The sequence below is a fragment of the Canis lupus genome, chromosome X (assembly GCF_003254725.2).
Source record: "Canis lupus dingo isolate Sandy chromosome X, ASM325472v2, whole genome shotgun sequence".
Lineage (NCBI taxonomy): Eukaryota > Metazoa > Chordata > Mammalia > Carnivora > Canidae > Canis > Canis lupus.
In genome coordinates this window covers 60,137,675-60,158,529 of record NC_064281.1, presented here as the reverse complement: position 1 = coordinate 60,158,529, position 20,855 = coordinate 60,137,675, and the positions used below count along the sequence as shown (strand labels likewise).

At 37.3% G+C, this 20,855-nt stretch overlaps 1 protein-coding gene across 2 annotated transcripts in view; it reads left to right on the top strand.

The window, feature by feature from the left end:
- Positions 1-20,285, top strand: part of MAGT1 (magnesium transporter 1) — a 64,485-nt gene extending 44,200 nt beyond the window's left edge. Inside the window, exons 8-10 of one of the 2 annotated variants that reach the window (XM_025466240.3) lie at positions 6,793-6,867; positions 11,625-11,715; positions 13,572-15,551. In XM_025466240.3, coding sequence (XP_025322025.1) covers positions 6,793-6,867; positions 11,625-11,715; positions 13,572-13,587 — 182 coding nt within the window. In that variant the 3' untranslated portion in view covers positions 13,588-15,551. Of the gene's footprint in view, positions 1-6,792; positions 6,868-11,624; positions 11,716-13,571; positions 15,552-19,935 lie in introns of those variants that run through there. The other variant, XM_025466241.3, reaches the window with a different exon arrangement.
- Positions 20,286-20,855: the final 570 nt, after the last annotated feature.

Below are 20,855 nucleotides of genomic sequence, written 5' to 3'. Positions count from 1 at the left end.
CCATGGCTTTCAACTGAGAGCCACTGTATGAACCTTGTCATTCTTTCTGGTAGAACCTGAACCTTAATCATTGTCTCCTTAACACTGTAGGACTGCCAAAATTCTCTCCTAAGTTTTGTCCTAAATTTTTAAGTATAATTATACAAGAAGTTTAAGACATTGAAATATTCTTACTTTTTCCTTCTGTCTAAAGGTTAAACATTATTTAAGATTTCACATACATTTGGAACAGATAGCAAGCCTATTGAAATACAGCATTTCTGTCCTTTCCAAGTGTTAATTTAGATTCCAGTTAACATACAGTGTAAATTTAGTTTCATGTTTAGAATTTAGTGATTCAACACTTATATTCAACACCTGGTGCTCATCACAAGTGCTCTCCTTAATACCCATCACCTATTTCACCCATCCCCCCATCCACCTCCCTTCTGGTAACCATCGGTTTGCTCTCTATAGTTAAGAGCCTGCTTCTTGGTTTACCTCTCCCCCCCATTTTCATTTCTTTTGTTTCTTAAATTCCATATATGAGTGAAATGATATGATATTTGTCTTTCTCTGGATGATGACTTATTTTGCTTGGCATAATACTCTCTAGGTCCATCCACATCGTTGCAAATGAAAGATTTCATTTTTTTAATAACTGGATAATATTCCATTATATATATAAGCTACTTCTATATCCATTCATTAGTCAATGAACATTTAGGTTCTTTCCACAGTTTGGCTATTGTTGATAATGCTGCTATAAATATTGGGGCACATGTATTCCTTCAAATCAATATATTTTTTTTTTATCCTTTGGGTAAATACCTAGTAGTGCAATTGCTGCATCGTAGGGTAGTTATATTTATAGTTTTTTCAGGAACTCCATACTATTTTCCAGAGTGGCTGCACCAATTTGCACTCTCACCAACAGTGTAGAAGGGTTCCCTTTTCTCCATACCTCCATTCCCTTTCACCAACACCTGTTGTTTCTTGTGTTGTTAATGTTAGCCATTCTGACTAGTGTAAGGTGTTATATTCCATTGTAGGGGTTTTTTAATTAATTTATTTATTTATTCATGAGAGACACACAGAGAGGCAGAGACACAGGCAGAGGGAGAAGCAGGCTCCCGTCAGTGAGCCTGATGTGGGACTCGATCCCAGGACCCCGGGATCATGACCCGAGCCAAAGACAGACACTCAACTGCTGAGCCATCCAGGCATCCCTATTTCATTGTAGTTCTGATGTGCATTTCCCTATGAGTGATGTTTTTTTTTTTTCTTTTTTTTTTCACATTTTTTTTTATTGGTGTTCAATTTACTAACATACAGAATAATACCCAGTGCCCGTCACCCATTCACTCCCACCCCCCGCCCTCCTCCCCTTCTACCACCCCTAGTTCGTTTCCCAGAGTTAGCAGTCTTTACGTTCTGTCTCCCTTTCTGATATTTCCCACACATTTCTTCTCCCTTCCCTTATTTTCCCTTTCACTATTATTTATATTCCCCAAATGAATGAGAACATATAATGTTTGTCCTTCCCTATGAGTGATGTTGAGCATATTTTCATGTGTCTGCTGGCCATCTGTAGGTCTTCTTTGGAAAAATAGCTATTTGTGTCTTCTGCCCATTTTTTAACTGGATTGTTTGATTTTGGATGTTGTGTTTTATAAATTCTTTATATATTTTGGATACTAACCCTTTATTAGATATGTCATTTGCAAGTATCTTCTCCCACTCCATAAAGTGCCCCTTTTTGAAACATTTATTTAGTTTTTAGAGAGAGAGCATGAGTGAGGGAGGGAGAGAGAGAAAGAGAAGCAACTCACTGCTAAGTACGAAGCCTGATGTGGGACTTGATCCCACGACACAGAGATTATGACCTGAGCCAAAATCAGGAGTTGGACACTTAACAAACTGAGCCACCCAACCACTCTTGTAGATTGCCTTTTAATTTTGTTGATTGTTTCTTTTGCTGTGCAAAAGCTTTTTATCTTGATAAAGTCCCAATAGTTTATTTTTGGAAATACAACTTTTCTTGTAAGTTTGGTCAATCATATGCAAAATGGGGATTTTTTTTTTAGGGTGATATTTTCCCCCTTATTTTGTTTTTGATTTCTTCGTAGTGGTTAGGAAGGCTTGCGTAATACTTTCTGAGCAATTATTTTGCTAGATTCTGTGAATGCATGATTTGTCTAAGGAGCTTATAGTGTTGGGATAAATAGAGATTTACAAGTTATAAATACTGCCTTAAATACTGTGTACTTGGGCAGCCTGGGTGGCTCAGCAGTTTAGCACCACCTTCAGCCCAGGGCCTGATCCTGGACACCCCGGATCGAGTCCCATGTCGGGCTCCCTGCATGGAGCCTGCTTCTCCCTCTACCTGTGTCTCTGCCTCTCTCTCTCTCTCTCTCTCTCTCTGTCTCATGAATAAATAAATAAAACCTTTAAAAATAAATAAATACTGTGTACTGGGTATGATGGTGAGATGATAAATAAAGCTATTTAACTTTGTTAGAGGTAGGAAACTTTATGGAAGACTAAAAATCCCTTATTTTTTAAATGGTCACAAAGCCTAAAGACTCAAAACTCAAAAGTTACCATGTTGATAAGAACTAATAGAATGATACTGCTACTAGCTAGTAGTTATGAGTTTGGAAAATATCCACATATTTATCATTATTTTAACATTGTATAATTTACTACATGATTAATAAAGCAAATTATATGAGTTGCCTGATCCACTAAGCAACTTAAAATTATATTTTAAACATTTTTCTTTGATTACTGTATTCATGCAAAAATGTTCACAATTCATAAGTGCAGTGTATAGTTTGATAAATTTTCAGAAAGTGAACACAGGGATCCCTGGGTGGCTCAGCGGTTTAGCGTCTGCCTTCAGCCCAGGGCATGATCCTGGAGTCCCGGGATCAAGTCCCACGTCGGGCTCCCTGCATGGAGCCTGCTTCTCCCTCTGCCTGTGTCTCTGCCTCTCTCTCTCTGTGTGTGTCTCTCATGAATAAATAAATAAAATCCTTAAAAAAAAAAAGAAAGTGGGGATCCCTGGGTGGCGCAGCGGTTTGGCGCCTGCCTTTGGCCCAGGGCGCGATCCTGGAGACCCGGGATCGAGTCCCACATCGGGCTCCCGGTGCTTGGAGCCTGCTTCTCCCTCTGCCTGTGTCTCTGCCTCTCTCTCTCTCTCCGTGTGACTATCATGAATAAATAAAAAAAAAAAAAAGAAAGTGAACACAACTCTGTAACCAGCACTCAGTTGATGAATTAAAACTTTACTCATATCCCAAAGCATCTCCAATCTCATGACTCCCTCCTGATTGCTAACTTCCTACCCAAAGGTAACTACTTTCCTGATGGCTAACGATATGAATTAGTTTTACTTATTTTTTAACTTTACACAAATGGGATTATACATTAAATATATTTAAGTTAAAAAAATAAAACAGCAGATTAGAAAATTTTCACTCGTGATCTAAAACCCTAATATTAGAATCTAGGTTTATTTTTGCATATTCACTTCCATTTGCTTGGTTGTTTTGGAGGGGTGTTCCTTTGTTTGTAGTTATAGACATACTTAGTATGCAGTTTGGTTTATTAATATAGGCATTTTCTTTTTCTTTTTTAAAGATTTTATTTATTTGAGAGAGAGTGAGCACAAGCTGAGGGAGGGGCAGTGGAAGAGGAAACCTTACTCAGGGCTTGATCCCCGGACCCTGAGATTATGACCTGAGCTAACGGCAGACACTTAACTGACTGATCCGCCCAGATGCCCCCTCATAAGCATTTTCTATGTAGTTGTATGGCCTTTATAGTTACAAAAGTTGCATGAGAATTACAGGTAAATAAAATAAAGGCAAGGAAAAGGAAAAATAGTGATCATTCTTAATATTTATAGAATGGGTATATCATAATTCAATTATTATTTTATCGTTGAATGTTGCAAAGAATGTTTACTTGCATATAAAAGTAATTTGGCATATCTTCAAATTCCCAGAAGTAAGGTTTGAAGCAAGGTGTACAAATCTGTCAGTTTTTCTTGTCTGTTTTTTTGGAAAACAGTCCAAACTGTTTTCCAAAAGGTTTTGGCGTAAAAAAAAAAAAGGAAGGAGGATTGCTGTCAAAATATGCGCACTGATAGCTCCAACAAATCTATCATTATGTATTCTCATTTTTTAAAACTAATTCAGTAGGCAAAGAAATTTTAGGTCATTGTTTAAATTACTTTGGACAATAATAAAGTACATAATTGAAACATTTTCCCACAATTTTGGAATTATGCCTCATTTTATGCAATTATCTTTGCTTTCATCTTATTAAATATACTTTAATTCTACTAGCTCTTTTAATAGCATACTTCTTATATGTAATAGAATACTACTTACTCTAGTTTCTATTCAGTTCTCCCATAGTAACATTTAATCATGATTAGGTATTTATTATTTATTTCATTACTGATATCCTTAACTAGATTGTAAATTTGTCCAAGGAAGTGTCTGTCTTTTGTACAGCTTTTAAATTCCAACAGCTAATAGTGCCTGCCAGGTAATAGTGTCAGTAAAAGTTTAAAGAGTCAGTAAATGGGCGCCTGGATGGCTCAGTCAATTAAGGGTCCAACTATTGCCTTTGGCTGAGGTTGTGATCACAGGGTCCTGATATTGAGCCCTGGGTCGGGCTCCATGCTCAGCACGGAGTCTGCCTGAGGTCCTCTTCTTCTCCTTCTCCCACTGCCAGCCCCCACTCTTTCTCTTCTCTCAAATAAATAAATAAAATCTTTTAAAAATAAAATGAAACAATGCATATACTAGTAAATCACAGCTCTTGTTAACTGAGAACACACAAAGACATTGGTGGTATATTGCAGGATAGAAAGCTCATTCTAAGAAAACGTATATGGAGCACCTGGGTGGCTCAGTCGGTTAGGTGTCTGCCTTCAGCTCAGGTTGTGATCCTGGGGTCCTGGAATTGAGTCTTACATCGGGCTCCCTAATGGGAGCCTGCTTCTCCCTCTGCCTGTGTTTCTGCCTCTCTCTCTCTCTGTCTCTCATGAATAAATAAAATCTTAAAAAAAAAATACCCTGTAACAAAAGCCTATAGAAATGATCAATCTTTACATGTATCTGGATATAAAGAACCTCAGTAAGAAAAAATAATCATTGGAGAAGACAACTTGTCTAAGCAACTAAAGGCATGATGAATGGGCATCATCCCTAAAAAAACGGCTATTGACAAGAGAGTACAAGATGGTAGTGAAGGGATAACTAGACAAGCTATACAGCCAATTATAAATACAGGCCTTACCTGAATACCTATTTTTCCCTTTCTGTTTAATCATACTCACATGAAGTAGCCTACAATGTGCATGAGTGTATGCAGAATTGATTTGGGCATTTTTTTTTTAATTTATTTATGATAGTCACAGAGAGAGAGAGAGAGAGAGGCAGAGACATAGGCAGAGGGAGAAGCAGGCTCCATGCACTGGGAGCCCGATGTGGGATTCGATCCCGGGTCTCCAGGATCACGCCCTGGGCCAAAGGCAGGCGCCAAACCGCTGCGCCACCCAGGGATCCCGATTTGGGCATTTTTAACTGCTGTTTGTATTTACTAAACTGCAGTGTGAATCTCTTTTCTACTAGAACACATTATATTTACTTTAAAATTCAACTCTGCTTATTTTAGCATTCAACCATGCCATGTTTAACTTATTTGCATGAGCAGGTATGTTTTGTATTTTTTAAAAAGATTTTATTTATTTATTCATGAGAGACATAGGGAGAGAGGCAGAGACACAGGCAGAGAGAGAAGCAGGCTCCATGCAGGGAGCCCGACGTGGGACTCCATCCTGGGTCTCCAGGATCAGGCCCTGGGCTGAAGGCTGCGCTAAACCACTGAGCCCCCCGGGCTGCCCTATTTTGTATTTATGTAGTTCCCATATTAAGGTGAATAAAAGTGAGGTAATGACATAATAGGATTCTCTTTTTTATTAGAATAGGACAAACTTAAGTAGTTTAGTAGTAATTTGTGCTTTAGAGGTTGATTGTTGACATTTTGGAGAATTTTTGAAAAATTACTTTTTTTTGAAAAGTTATTTTTAAAATAAAAATTAGTTGCTGTTCTTTCCAAATGGTGCACATTTCAAGTGTATTATGGAGGGTGGTTGAATATTCAAAAAGGATGTTTTAAAATTTATTAGGGCACCTGGGTGATGGAGTTGGTTAAGTGTCCAACTCTTGATTTCCGCTCAGGTCTTGATCTCAGGGTTATGAGTTCAAGCCCCACATTGGGTTCCATGCTGGGCATGGAACCTACTTAAAACAAAACAAAATAAAATAAAGTATATACAAGGCTGGAGCAATAGTTGAAAGAATGTCCAAGAAGGTTATTTCAAAGTACATGTCAGGAGAACTCATTTCATCTGTAAATTATAGTGGGACAGACATTTGTTTAAAATACTGATTTTCATTTGTATAAATGAAGTAATTTTCCAATCTTAATATTTTTTATTATACCTTCATAGTAAATAATTGTAATGCTGTATAGATACAAGATTCCCTATTTTATTTTTTAATCACCCATTTTTTATTAAAGTAAAATTCACATAACATAAAATTGTTTTAAAGAGCAATCCAGTGACATTTAATGCATTCATAAGGATTCCTTATTTTAGTAATAGTTTTCTTATAATTGAAAGTTGAAGATTTATATATTCATTGTAATTTTCTAAATGAAAGAATAGGAATATTAAAGTGCTATGTCTTTTATGTCTGTGTGCATTTCTCCTTAAACAATTTTTCTAAGATGGTGGGGTTACTTTAGGGATGGTGCTGTTATGTGAAGCTGCTACATCTGACATGGACATTGGAAAGCGAAAAAGTAAGTTATGCCGAAATGTAACAATTCAACATTTATTTTTTATTTAATTTTAATTTTTAATTGAAGTATAGTTGACAATGTTATATAACAGTTCTGCCTTTAATACAGAAAATAAGAATGTCCTCTTTTTTTTTTTTAATTTTTATTTATTTATGATAGTCACAGAGAGCGAGAGAGAGAGAGGCAGAGACACAGGCAGAGGGAGAAGCAGGCTCCATGCACCGGGAGCCCGACATGAGATTCGATCCCGGGTCTCCAGGATCACGCCCTGGGCCAAAGGCAGGCGCCAAACCGCTGCGCCACCCAGGGATCCCTAAGAATGTCCTCTTAATCATTTCCCCACCTTAGTTATTTCATATTCTTAAAAATGTTATTTTATATTCTTTATTATTTTAAGAATAATATATACTAACTGTAAAAAATGTGAGGGGAACTAAAAAAAAAATGTGAGGGGAAGTCAACAGGAAACATTTAGGGGGAGAGTTCCCCATTATTCCATCATTGAGAAGTAAAAATTTTATTTTATTTTATTATTTTTTAATATATTTTTTAAGATTTTATTTATTTATTCATGAGAGAGAGAGAGAGAGAGAGAAAGAGAGAAAGAAAAGCATAGGCATAGGCAGAGGGAGAAGCAGGCTCCATGCAGGGAGCCCAACATGGGACTCGATCCGGGGTCTCCAGGATCATGCTCTGGACTGAAGGCGGCACTAAACCGCTGAGCCACCCGAGCTGCCGAGAAGTAAAAATTTTAATGTTTTAATAGAGTTTCTCACATTTACAAAAACAAATGTAAAGCTGCTTATAAGATTTTGAATCTGGGACATCTGGGTGGCTTGATTGTTGAGTGTCTGCCTTTGGCTAAGGGCGTGATCCTGGGGTCCTGAGATCAAGTCCCACATCCGGTTCCCCACAGGGAGCCTGCTTCTCCCTCTGCCTATGTCTCTCATGAGTAAATAAATAACATCTTTAAAAAATAAAATAAGGGGATCCCTGGGTGGCTCAGCGGTTTGGCGCCTGCCTTTGGCCCAGGGCGAGGTCCTGGAGTCGCCCGATCGAGTCCCGCATCAGGCTCACGGCATGGGGCCTGCTTCTCCCTCTGCCTGTCTCTGCCTCTCTCTCTCTCTCTCTCTCTCTCGAATAAATAAATAAAATCTTAATAAAATAAAATAAGATTTTGAATCTTGTACCCCCCCTTGTAACTGGAGTTAAGTAATTAACTGATAAATATTTCCCTACACATAATTTAAAAGTTGTACTTTGTGTTGTAATTTACTTATCCATTCTGATTCTGCTAAACATTTAGGTTTATTCCCCTAACTTCCATTATAATAAATATTTCCTTAGGGACTTCCATAGTATATTAAGCTTTATTCTCATTTCAATTAATTCCCCAAGGTAGATTTCTAGAAGTAGAATCACTGTAAAGTCCTCTATATTCGTATTTTTAATCCCCTTGATGTTTTAAACTGATGATGCCAAATTGTTTCCCCAGATGTTATGATAGTTTAGATTCCTACTAGTGATATTTAAGAATTCTTGTTTAAAAGAAAAAAAGAGGGACGTCTGGGTGGCTCAGTGGTTGAGCGTCTGCCTTTGGCGCAGGGCCTGATCCTCGAGTCCTGGGATCGAGTCCCACATTGGGCTCCCTGCATGGAGCCTTCTCTCTCTACCTGTGTCTCTGTGTCTCTCATGAATAAATAAATATTTATTTAAAAAAAGGAGGGGATTCCTGGATGGCTTAGCGGTTTAGTGCCTGTCTTCGGCCCAGGGCGTGGTCCTGGAGTCCCGGGATCAAGTCCCGCATCGGGCTCCCTGCATGGAGCCTGCTTCTCTCTCTGCCTATGTCTCTGCCTCTCTCTCTGTGTCTCTCTCATGAATGAATAAATAAAATCTTAAAAAAAGAATGCTCATTTTACAGTAATTTTGTCATGACTAGCTTAGCTCATTAAAAATGTGTGTACATATCTCCTAATCAGATAAGGGAAAATGCTCCATTTTTTTTTTTTGTACTTCTTTGGTTATTAATGAAGTTGAATGGTTTTTTTAGACATTTATCAAGCAGTTTGTGTTTTCCCTTCCATAACAAGTCTTTTTGTCTTTTGCCATTTATTATTCTTAGCACTTTTTCTGTTGGTTTGGATGGACTCTTTATATATTTATTTTAAATATTTATATATAGGGGCATCCCCGGTGGCGCAGCAGTTTAGCACCACCTGCAGCCTGGGGTGTGATCCTGGAGACCCAGGATCGTCCCGCGTCGGGCTCCCTGCGCATGGAGCCTGCTTCTCCCTCTGCCTGTGTCTCTGCCTCTCTCTCTCTGTCTATGAATAAATAAATAAAATCTTAAAAAATATATTTATATATATGTATATATTAAAATATGTTTAAATCAGAGTTTTTCTTTTATGGCTAAAAAGGTAAATGTCATCAAATTAACCCAGTTAAATATAGTATGTATACTTTTTCCTTTGAAAAAAGATGATGGCACTGGATTTCAAATTTGGGATATTCTTATTTTGCTGAACTGAAATGAATTTTTACATATTGCAAAAATAAAAGTAGTATATTAATTTTTTAATCTAGTCAACATCTTTTCATTGCCTAATTTTTAAAAACTTGCCTATTTCAGTATTCATTATTGGGAAAAGCCCCTTTGGATACTACACTGGTAGCATGAATTTAAATTAGAAGACATTTTGGTGACATATTAAAATAATCACGATTTGATCTACTCCTAAGATTCTAACCTAATAATCACAAATAATAATAATTACTTAACATTTATTATATAGAAACTGCCCTAAATACTTTTAGATATATTATGTGAAAAACATAGAATACATATATATATATATACACACACACACACACACACACACAGAGGGGTGTGTGTGTGTGCGTATTAGATAATACAGACTTCTTTTTTTAACATTGTATTTATTTATTCATGAGAGACACACACAGAGAGGCAGAGACACAGGCAGAGGGAGAAGCAGGCCCTATGCAGGGAGCCTGATATGGGTCTCAATCCCGGGACTCCAGGATCACACCCTGGGCCGAAGGCAGGTGGTCAACCGCTGAGCCACCCAGGGACCCCTGATAATAAAGACTTCTAACACAATGGTCATGTGTTAATACTCAGAAAGAATATATATTTAAAATTTACATTTTAACCCCTAATCATATTATGTGAAAATTTTAAAAGGAAAAAGAATTGTGCCTAAGTATAACAAGACTAAGAGTTGTTTTTAGTGTCAGGCAATAAGTATGTTTCCCTAGAACTTCCACTGTTGTAGCACACATGCTTTCCCACATCCCCACCTTTATGCTTCTTAGCCAGTCTTAGTCTTAAGACTCGAAGAGCCTCTAGTTATGAGAATCACACTTGAGCACTGTGGGGTCAGCATCCAGAGTTAAGTTTTTTTTTTTTTTTTTTAAGATTTCACCTATTTATTCATGAGAGACACAGAGAGAGTGAGGCAGGCCCCATGCAGGAAGCCTGACATGGGACTCGATCCCCGTCTCCAGGATCACAACCTGGACTGAAGGTGGCGCTAAACCGCTGAGCCACCCGGGATTGCCCCTAGAGTTAAGAGTATTAATTGCTATGCTAAATCACAGCACATGAGATTAATGGAAAGAGCTCTGAATTTAGGACTAGGATTCATGGTATTTTCCTCCTCATTATTCAAATGAGGAATCCATGTTGAATGAGTTCCTTATATAGGCATTGTAGTTACCTATAAATAAAGTACTTTCAACTGAGGCTGTCACAGTGATATTGTCAGATGTCTTTAAGTCAATACAATAAGGCCACTTTTAAGACTTCCGAAGAAATTTCATAAGTGAGTGATTTATTGTCAGTAGTAAAACTTTCTAACATTAAATTCTTGTTTAAAGACTTATTTATTTATTAGAGACCAGGCGAGTGCTCACATCATTTGGGGGAGAGGGAGAAAAGCAGACTGCCGAGCATGGAGGCTGACTTGAGGTTCAGTCTCACAACCCTGAGATCATGACCTGTGCTGAAATCAAGAGTTGGATGCTTAACTGAGTCACCAAGGCACATCTCTCACACTAAATTCTTCACTGTAATGGCTTTAAAGAAATTTTTTATTTCATTTATTAAAAGATTTTATTTATTTGACAGCACAAACAGGGAGAGTGACAGGCAGAGGGAGAAGCAGGCTTCCAGCTGAGCAGGGAGCCGGATGCAGGACTTGATCCCAAGACCCCAGGATCATTACCTGAGTCAAAGGCAAATGCTCATCCACTGAGCTACCCAGGCACCCCAGGAATTTATTATTTCATGCAATTAAATTGCACAAGTGTATAAATGGAACTACTCTATTATATTGTAATGGATCAAATTAAATGGAAAGACAGATTCCTGAAGATATAAGAATGGGCATGAATGGGACGCCTTGGATGGCTTAGCGATTTAGCGCCTGCCTTCCACCCAGGGTGTGATCCTGGAGTCCCGGGATCGAGTCCCACATCAGGTTCCCAGCATGGAGTCTGCTTCTCCCTCTCCCTGTTTCTCTGCCTCTCTCTCTCTCTCTCTCTCTCTGTCTTTCATGAATAAATAAAATCTTAAAAAAAAAGAATGGTCATGAAAATTTTTTGGAACATTGAGGTTTACCACTAAATTATGTCCTTTGCTTTTCATTCTTGGAAGTGTAGACTAAAATTTACGCCCTAGTTCTTTATTATACTTAACATGCTCGTTTTACACTTCTTTTGTTTTTCTACAGTAATGTGTGTGGCTGGTATTGCACTTGTTGTATTATTCTTCAGTTGGATGCTCTCTATTTTCAGATCTAAATATCATGGATATCCATATAGGTATGATTATTTTACATTTATATAGTGACAATGATTAGAGTTGATGTTGCTCTTTTTGCTTTACCTCCAAAGTATCCTAGCTTCCAAAGCAGACATAGGCTTTAACTTAGGTATGTTGCATGTAAAAATTAACTCAAGATAAATATTATATATTGGACAATAGTATGTGATTTCTCAGGAACATCTTTGAGGGTCATTCTTACATCGTCTAATTTAATCTAGAAATCTAAAAAACATTTAATGATTAGAATATTTTATACTTTGCATACTCTACTTTCTCTTGAGCAAATGATTTTGAATGTATTTTAAAATTACTCACACCTCTACTTTTCAGGGCTCTTTAGAGCATAAACAGAACATTAGATTAGAACCCAGTTTATAGAGAGTATAAGAAAGATTGTTTAAGAAGATCTAATTGGATCTTCATAGAGATCTCTAAGGCTCAGGAAAGAAATTACTCTCCTGATCATAAATTCTTGATTTTATTTTGTTAATAGTCACAAGAAAGGTACCTACATAATGGGGGATGTTGTGAGTTTTAAAATCTGAGTGCCAGGTACCATAATTCATGTTCTTTTAATGTAACAATGTTCTGTTGCGTAAAGGATTATGAACAATAAAGATAAAGTATATCAAGTGATACTTTTGAGAGAATTCATTCTTCATATTACCTTTAACATGTTTTTAATAGATAATTTTTAAAATCTACTTATTTAGAGAGAAAGCAAGCGTGTGTACAAGGAGAGGGGCAGAGGTAGAGGGAGAATCTCAAGCAGGTTCCATGTCTAGTGCAGGGCCTGACTTAGGGCTGAATCTCACAATCCTGAGATGATGACCTGAACAAAAGCAAGAGTCAGGTGTTTAACCAACTAAGCCATGCAGGCGCCCCCTTAGTGGACAATTTTGAACAATTCCCTGATTGATTCATTTTGACATTGCTGCATGTCTTAATGACATGCATGTTAATGAACAATATAAATTAATCTTCTTTAGCATTTTTCTTGCAAAATTAATTTTATTTCAATTTTTTATTTAAATTCCAGTTAGTTAACATATAGTGTAATATTAATTTCAGGTGTACAATATAGTGACTCAACACTTCCTTACAATACCTGATGCTCATCAAAAGTGTATTATTTAATCCCCATCACCTATTTAAGCTATCTCCCCTCCCTCACCTCCATTCTGGTAACCCTCAGTTTGTTCTCTATAGTTAAGAGTCTGTTTCTTGGTTTGCCTCTCTTTTTTTCCTTTTGCTTGTTTTATTCCTTAAATTCCACATATGAATGAAATCATATAGTATCTGTCTTTCTCCAACTGACTTATTTCACTTAGCATAATACTCTCTGGCTCATCCATGTCATTGCAAATGGCAAGATTTCATTCTTTTTATGGCTGAGTAATATTCTGTGTATATATGCCATATCTTCTTTACCCATTTGTCAGTTGATGGACCCTGACAAATGTAACTTAATTGTAAGAACAAAACCTATCAGAACTTTTGATTCTTGATTTATTCTTCTATGTATGTCATTTTAAAATAACTTATCCTCTATAGATATAATACAACCTGGATACAAGGGTAATCTTGCTGGATTTCTGTTGTTTATTTTATCACCATGGTTGATCCAATTATTAATCAGTATCTCTTCATGAGATATTTTAACAAGTTAATGTCTATTTCCTTCTCTCATAAGATTATCTTAATATCTTGGTGTTTCTCACTTTTTGTTATTAATACTCAGTTTATTAAATGTGCACCCAAATGCTCTTTTGTCTAAAATCAAGATATTTATTAGAAATAAAGCCTTTTGTTTGTTCAGAAACTAATAGATTCTTTAATATTTTTGTTTCAGCTTTCTGATGAGTTAAAGAGGATCCTAGAGATATGTAGACACTGGAGTAATGGAAATTGAAAAATGTATGTGTGTTTGAAAGGAAGAATGTAATTTGTGTATTTTGTATTACCTCTTTTTTTCAAGTGATTTAAATAGTTAATCATTTAACCAAAGAAGATTTGTAGTGCCTTAACAAGCAATTTCTTGTCAAAATCATGAAGTATTTGGATACAGTTCTCTTAACCTTCCCTTCCTGATGAACTTTATGTAACATTTAATTTAGTAGAATTAAGTACATTATAAAAATTTTATAACTACATTTTAATTAGAACAGGGTTCAAAACTGCTTTAGTTAACTATTTGCCACTTGATTTTATATTATCTTATCCAAAGATAGAGGAAAAAATAGTCCTGACCAGGTGTTCCTACATATGCCTCTTACAAATGAATGCATCAGGATGCATTCTTAGCTGTTCCATCTTTGCATGGATGTGTATACTTTGTACATCTTTCCTTTTGGACAGAGAAACTGTATGTGCTATGTGATCTTCTGATACTTCTAGCCTGTAGAAAAGAAGACTAGCCAGTCCTCCCCCTCCTTCATGTTTCCTACTGAAATACAGTGTTGGCTATGCTTCTTGGTAACTGTAGACATTAAAAAGTCTAAGTACAGAAAAAAAAGTCTAAGTATAGGATTATGATTTTTGCATGAGTGTGGTGTTAACTACTTTTATTTGGAAAGATTTCAGGTTCATTCTGTCTCCTTAGTTTATTTAAGGTAGGCCTCTATTAAAAACATAGCTTAGTGCTAAAATCAGTGTAACTTCAAAATGGTCTAAAGTGTTTCTACAAATTAGAGATTGTCACTTACTTCATTTGTACCTCATCAAAAAATAGGTTCATCTAGTTAAGCATATTTCATTAACCCTTGTATTTAGGAAAAGGACTAGGTTTGGAAAAGCATATCCTGATATACTGAGTTGTTGCCTATGAATAGAAAGTAAATTGTTTCCTGAAAGTTATGTTTTTGCTATTATTTTAGCCTTCATTCTTTCACTTTAAGTGGAGAAACAGTAAACATTTGAAGAGGTTTTGAGTTTTGTCTTTTTTTCTGTCAGTGGAAATAACCATAGATGCTAACAAAATATCTGTGAAGAATGAAAGTTGATGGTTATCATTAGATCTAGCCATAACCTCCCCCATAGTTATGAAAAGTATCCTGAAATTTCACTATTATAAAAGTATGATAATTACGGTTGTGAAAAATTTTTAAAGAAATCAAAGAAGTATTACATTAAAGTGATATTCTGCCTACTATTCACCATCTAACAATTCTCCTATGTGATCTAGAAGTCTTGTATAATAGAGATTTGCAGAAAAGATGAATTGCCTAAGAAGAAATGTTTTACATGGGTTTTTTGTTTTTGTTCCAATATTTGTTGGGTCAGGGCATATATTTGACCTTTTACTCTTTAGTGGATCCACTTTTGTCAAATACTTCCCTATACATTGTGTGATTCTGGATTCCTTATCTGCTGTTCTTGCAATTGTCTCAGGCCAAATAAATTTATGCTGTGATTCTTATGAGATTTGTATGAAGATGCCCTGATTTGTACAGACTGACCAGGGTAATACTACTGCCATGTAATCTGTATAGCTTTAGATATGTGCCATGAGCATTGAAAGAATGACACTTTTTTGTATTTGCTTTTTCTCCCTTAAGATCACATTTTTCTTGTGCAAGGAGAAGAATTGCATTCTGGCTAAAATCTGTAGAAAGCAGATTTACTAAACTTAGAGTTACTTTTGTGGAAATTTTGAAATTCACTTTCATCTGAAGTGCCTTAAGTAGACTCTTAATTTACTTTTCTAGTAATGTTTTAAATATTTGTTATGCATTTAAAAATACTTTTCAAAATTACACATTGTAATAGCAAAGATAATCAAGTGTCTGGCTGTTTGCTTTTTGACCATATCAATAAAATTTTACAATCTAAATTCTTAAGCTTATTTATTAACATATAAAGAGGGGTGAATTTAAAACACTAAATTAGGATTGTAATATTAGGTTATTTCATTCTTTTAAAAAACATTTATTTAAGAGAGAAAGCACATGAGCAGGGGGTGGAGCAGAGGGAGAGAGAATCTCAAGCAGATTCCCCCTAAATGCGGAGCCCAATGGTTGGTCACTTAACAGACTGAGCCACCCAGGTGCGCCTAGGTTATTTCATTTTGAGGTTATAATTAAGTTTCTTACTGTCCTGGGATGCCTGGGTAGCTCAGCGGTTGAGCATCTGCCTTCAGCTCAGGGCATGATCCGAGGTCTGGGGATCGAGTCCCACATCAAGCTTGCCGCAGGGAGCCTGCTTCTCCCTCTGCCTATGTCTCTGCTTCTCTCTGTCTCTCATGAATAAATAAAATCTTTTAAAAAAGTTTCTTACTGTCCTAAAGACAGTAAACTTGATAGGCCAATTTCCTTAAGTATTTCTAAATTGAGATACATTCTTCCAGGATTCCATGTTATCTTTCATTAATGTTGTTGCCCATTAGGTTAGTCAAAACAGCCAAGATAAGTAGATGAATAGCTGTCTTCAATGATTGGTCTAGTTCTGTACCAGTCAGTGAACATTGTGACTAGGTAATTACCTTTTTGTACTAAATAATTGATTTGAAACAGTTACTCAGATTTTCAAGTTATGTGAGACTGGACAATAGTACATTTCCAAACATAGAATGGGAACACTGGACAGGAAGTAGCGAGATCTGGCTTTTAAACAGCTTTTAGTCTTTCTGTCTAGCTATATGACCATAGGCAAGTCACTTGAAATAGGTTCTCTCAGGACCTATTTCCTTAATGTGAGTGTATTGGATTAGTTACTTCAGTGTTCTTGTAGCACCACTGTTTTAGGCACAAAATATTAAAAATATATTTAAATTTGAATTGAAATTTAAATATCATTTGTGATATTCGGGTTTGGTATTGAATTAAATCCGTTGAAGTGTAGGATGTTTTGTAATCAGACTTCTGAAGAAGCCCTGAAATGTTTGTAGAGGCCATTATAGCTGCAAGTTGTTTAATATACATTGACATTTTTTAGAAAGGATATACTTGAAACCAGTATGTTAATATCAGATCTTGATTCAAATGACCAGGTATAAGCAAGAATGAAATCAATAACTGTATGCTAATATTGACTTACAGCTGGAAAAAACTTATGATGCCAATTTATGATGCCTGGCCATGGCTCTGCAGCCAGCAGTTGCAGGTAGAGAACTTCAGGTCTGAAGTTCTTTTTGTGACCTTCAATTAAAATTAATGAAATGTTTTTCCCCCTCAAACACAGCTCAAACATAATTTCTGGGAAGTTTTCCTGATCTCCCACTTTGGGTTCTTTACCCTTCCTCTTTTACTTAGTGCATGCTGATCTCTGTTATTCTATCTTGTAATTACCAGTTTTCTCCCATAATCTGTAATTTCCTTGAGAACAAGATTATTGTCTTATTCATCTTTGTATGCTCATTTTCTAAGATGCCTGCATAGTACATGCTCAGTAAATTTTCAGATGGAATAAAGAAAAAAAGATCTTTGTTCTTGAGTTCTTTACACTTTGTGGTGGAAATAAACATATAAACAAATGCAATCCTATGTGCTGGTAGGAGAATATGTGTTATGGTTCTAGAGAAAGGTTTCATTACTTTCTTGGGGTTGGGGTGGGAGGCAAAGGGAGAGGTTTCTGTGACAGAAATCAAAATTTTATTTTTTTGAAAGATTTTATTCATGAGAGAGAGAGAGAGAGAGAGAGAGGCAGAGACACAGGCAGAGGGAGAAGCAGGCTCCATGCAGGGAGCCCGATGTGGGACTTCATCCCGGGACTCCAGGACCACACCCTGGGCCTAAGGCAGGCGCTAAAACGCTGAGCCACGCAGGGATCCCCAGAAATCGAAATTTTAAAGGATGATTAGTCCACAAGATAGATTTTTATGGTACTGAAATGCCAAAATATTCTTTCTAGTATTACTTTAGTACTTAAAATCTGAAGTCAGAGTCTTTCACATCCCGAGTCATGCCCAAGGTACATGGTACTTGAAAACTACTAAATGAACAAAATGCACACTTTAAAAATATTACCACCTTCATCCCTTTTCTTTTTTTAAAATTCTTTCAACATATCTCATTTTAATTACCTGTTCCCAAGTTATTTATAACTCTGAACATCTTATATTTATTAGTCACTTGTATTTCCCTTGCAAATAATTTGGGTCTCTATCAGATTCTCATGGAGTCTTCTTAGAACTGAGTTGGGGAAACTTTAGGGAAACAGAAAGAGAGGAGAGTAGGGAAATCTGAGGAGAAAAGGAAAAAGAGGGAGGGAGGTTTCTAGGACCAATTCCAGGACTCCTGAAAACCCAACTTATTCTCTTTCTCCATGGTTAGATTTTTCTCCTCTCTCCTCCCTGCTTTTCCCCACCAGATGTAAAATTCATTCTCACAAGGCTGACCTCTTTTCTTTTGAGATTTTCTTTCTTTTTATTTATTTATTAGAGCGGTGTGTGCAAGGGGGAAGGGGCAGAAGGAGAGGGAGAAGAGTCTTAGGCAGACTCCCTGCTGAGCACGGAACCCAGATGCAGAGCTTGATAGCATCACCCTGAGATCGCGACCTGAGCCAAAACCTAGAGGCAGAACCTTAACGACTGTACCACCCAGGTGCCCTGATACTTTCTTAATCATTCCATTTGGAAAGATTCAAGCCATAAGTACAAAGAATTCTTAATCCTTCTTTCTGGCCCTTTTTTGGGGGTAACATTGAGAATAACATGTAGATAGATGACTGTGACAATTTAATCTCAGATTTTTATAAAATACCAATGTTTTGGTAATATAAAAAATACTGAGGTAACAGTATTATCATTTTGCTATAGTATCATACATAATAGTTTCAAGTCCCAATAGCTAAGCAGAAGAAAGGAAGATAGAATTCCCTAATAGTGACTAGCTCGCTAGTTCTGTCAAATGTAAATGCACATTACGATAGTATTATGAATAAATGGCTGGAGGAGTTAAGATAGTGGATGACCCTAAGCTTGTCCCTTGAACACAGCTAGATATCAAATAATTCTAAACACCCAAGAAATCAAAGGTCTGAGAGAACAAACCTGCAAATCAACAAGTACAAAAGCGACCACCTTTTGGAAGGTAGGAAGTGCAGAGAGAATTGACTTGGGGCTGATAGAGCTGTGGGTACGAGAGCGGGGAAGGAGCCTGCTTATGGAGGCCACTGCAAAGTAGTATAAGCAGAAGAGCACACAATTTGAACTTTTAAAAGTCTGCTACAGTGGGGGACATCCCTAGCTTAAAGGTGTTCAGGTAGCAAAAGGGGGCAGAATCCCAGGAGTGACAGCAGGGTCTGAGGATTCCCTGGGTTACAAGGACAGGTGGTGCCAATGTGCTGCACTGTTTCCAGGCAGAGAAGGAGGAAAGCCAACTGAGAGCAGCGGTTCTTGGCTTTCTGCTATGTTTTGCCATAAACTGTGTACTGCTGTGTGGTTGTTCAACTGCTTCCTGGGACTGGCTGGCAAACAGCAAAAGGGTGGCAAGATCCTCCATCAGAGGAACAGTGCAGGTCCATGCCATGGGAATCCCCAAAATTTGGAATTTTGAAACTAATTTGCATGCCTGAGATAAAAATCCTTGGACACAGGCAGGGTGAATGCAGGGTTCAGACAGAAACCAGGGACACAAGAGGGGTGACTGAATGCTCTCCTGTGAGAGCTCACTGAAAAATAAGGTGGCAGGAACTGTCCGCTTGGGATAGAAAGCAGGGTGCTGGCATATTCATCCCTCCCATCAGAGTTGAAACCTCTTAGGGATCAAAAGAGTGCCACCTAGCAGAGGATGGAGCCTCTTACACAATCCACTCACCCTTGCACCCTGAAGCCACACTTCCACTTGAAAGGAGTGTCTGAGAATCAGCCCAGCAGGCTCTTCCTGGAAAAGACCAGCACAAACAGCTTACTCCCACCAAGTCACAGATTGCTACAAAGCTTCAGCTCTATAAGAAATGGGATCTAGTGTCCTTTTTACATTTATTCTTTCTTTTTTATTTTTTCATTTATTTCCTTATTTTGAAAATTCCTTTTATTTTTAATTTTGTAAAAAATATTTTGTTTAATTATTTATGAGAGACACAGAAATAGAGGCAGAGACACAGGCAGAGGGAGAAGCAGGCTCCATGCAGGAAGCCTGATGTGGGACTCATCCAGGGACTCCAGGATCATACTCTGGGCTGAAGGCAGGTGTTAAACCGCTGAGCCACCCAGGCAACCCAACTAGTTTATTTTCTGTTGTTTTTTGTTTCATTTTGTATCTTCTTTTGTTTTCTAGGCAAAATGATGAGATGAAGAAATTCACCCCAAAAGAAAGAACAGTAATTAGAACTCATCGTCAGGGCTTTAATCAATAAGGAAAATGTCTGAACTAAAATTTAAAAGAAAGATTATAAGGATACAATCTGGACTTGAAAAAGCATAAAAGACACTGGAGAATCCCTTACTGCAGAGATTCTAGTCCGACCAAAATTGAAAATTCTATAAGCAAGATGCAAACCCAAAGGGAGGACATAAAAGTGAGGATGGATGAAAGAGAGAAGTGGGGGGATCCCTGGGTGGCTATTATGAATGAATGAATGAATGAATGAATGAATAAATAAATAAATAAAGAGAGAGAGAAGTGAATCAGTGATACAGAAGATAAAATTATGTGGGGCACCTGGATGGCTCAGTCAGCTAAGCATCTGCCATTGGCTCAGGTCATGATCCCAAGGTCCAGGGATCAAACCCCATGTCAGGCTCCCTCCTGAGCAGAGAACCTGCTTTTCCCTCTTCCCTCTGCTCATGCTCTCTTTCACTATCTCTCTCTCTCAGATAAATAAATAAAATATTTTTTAAAAAGAAGATAAAATTATGGAAAATAATGAAGCTGATAAAAAGGAGGGAAGAGGTAATGGATCACAAAGGTAGACTTAGGGAACTTAGTGACCTATTACAAAAATAGCATTTGTATCATACAAGTCCCATAAGGTGAAGAGAGAGAAAAAGGAGCAGAAGGTTTATTTGAACAAATTATAGCTGAAAAATTCCCTAGTCTGGGGAAGGACACAGACATCAAAATCTAAGAAAAGGGGTAGCCCCGGTGGCTTAGTGGTTTAGCGTCGCCTTCAGCCCAGGGCGTGATCCTGGAGACCCGGGATCGAGTCCCACGTCGGGCTCCCTGAGTGGAGCCTGCTTCTCCCTCTGCCCACCCCG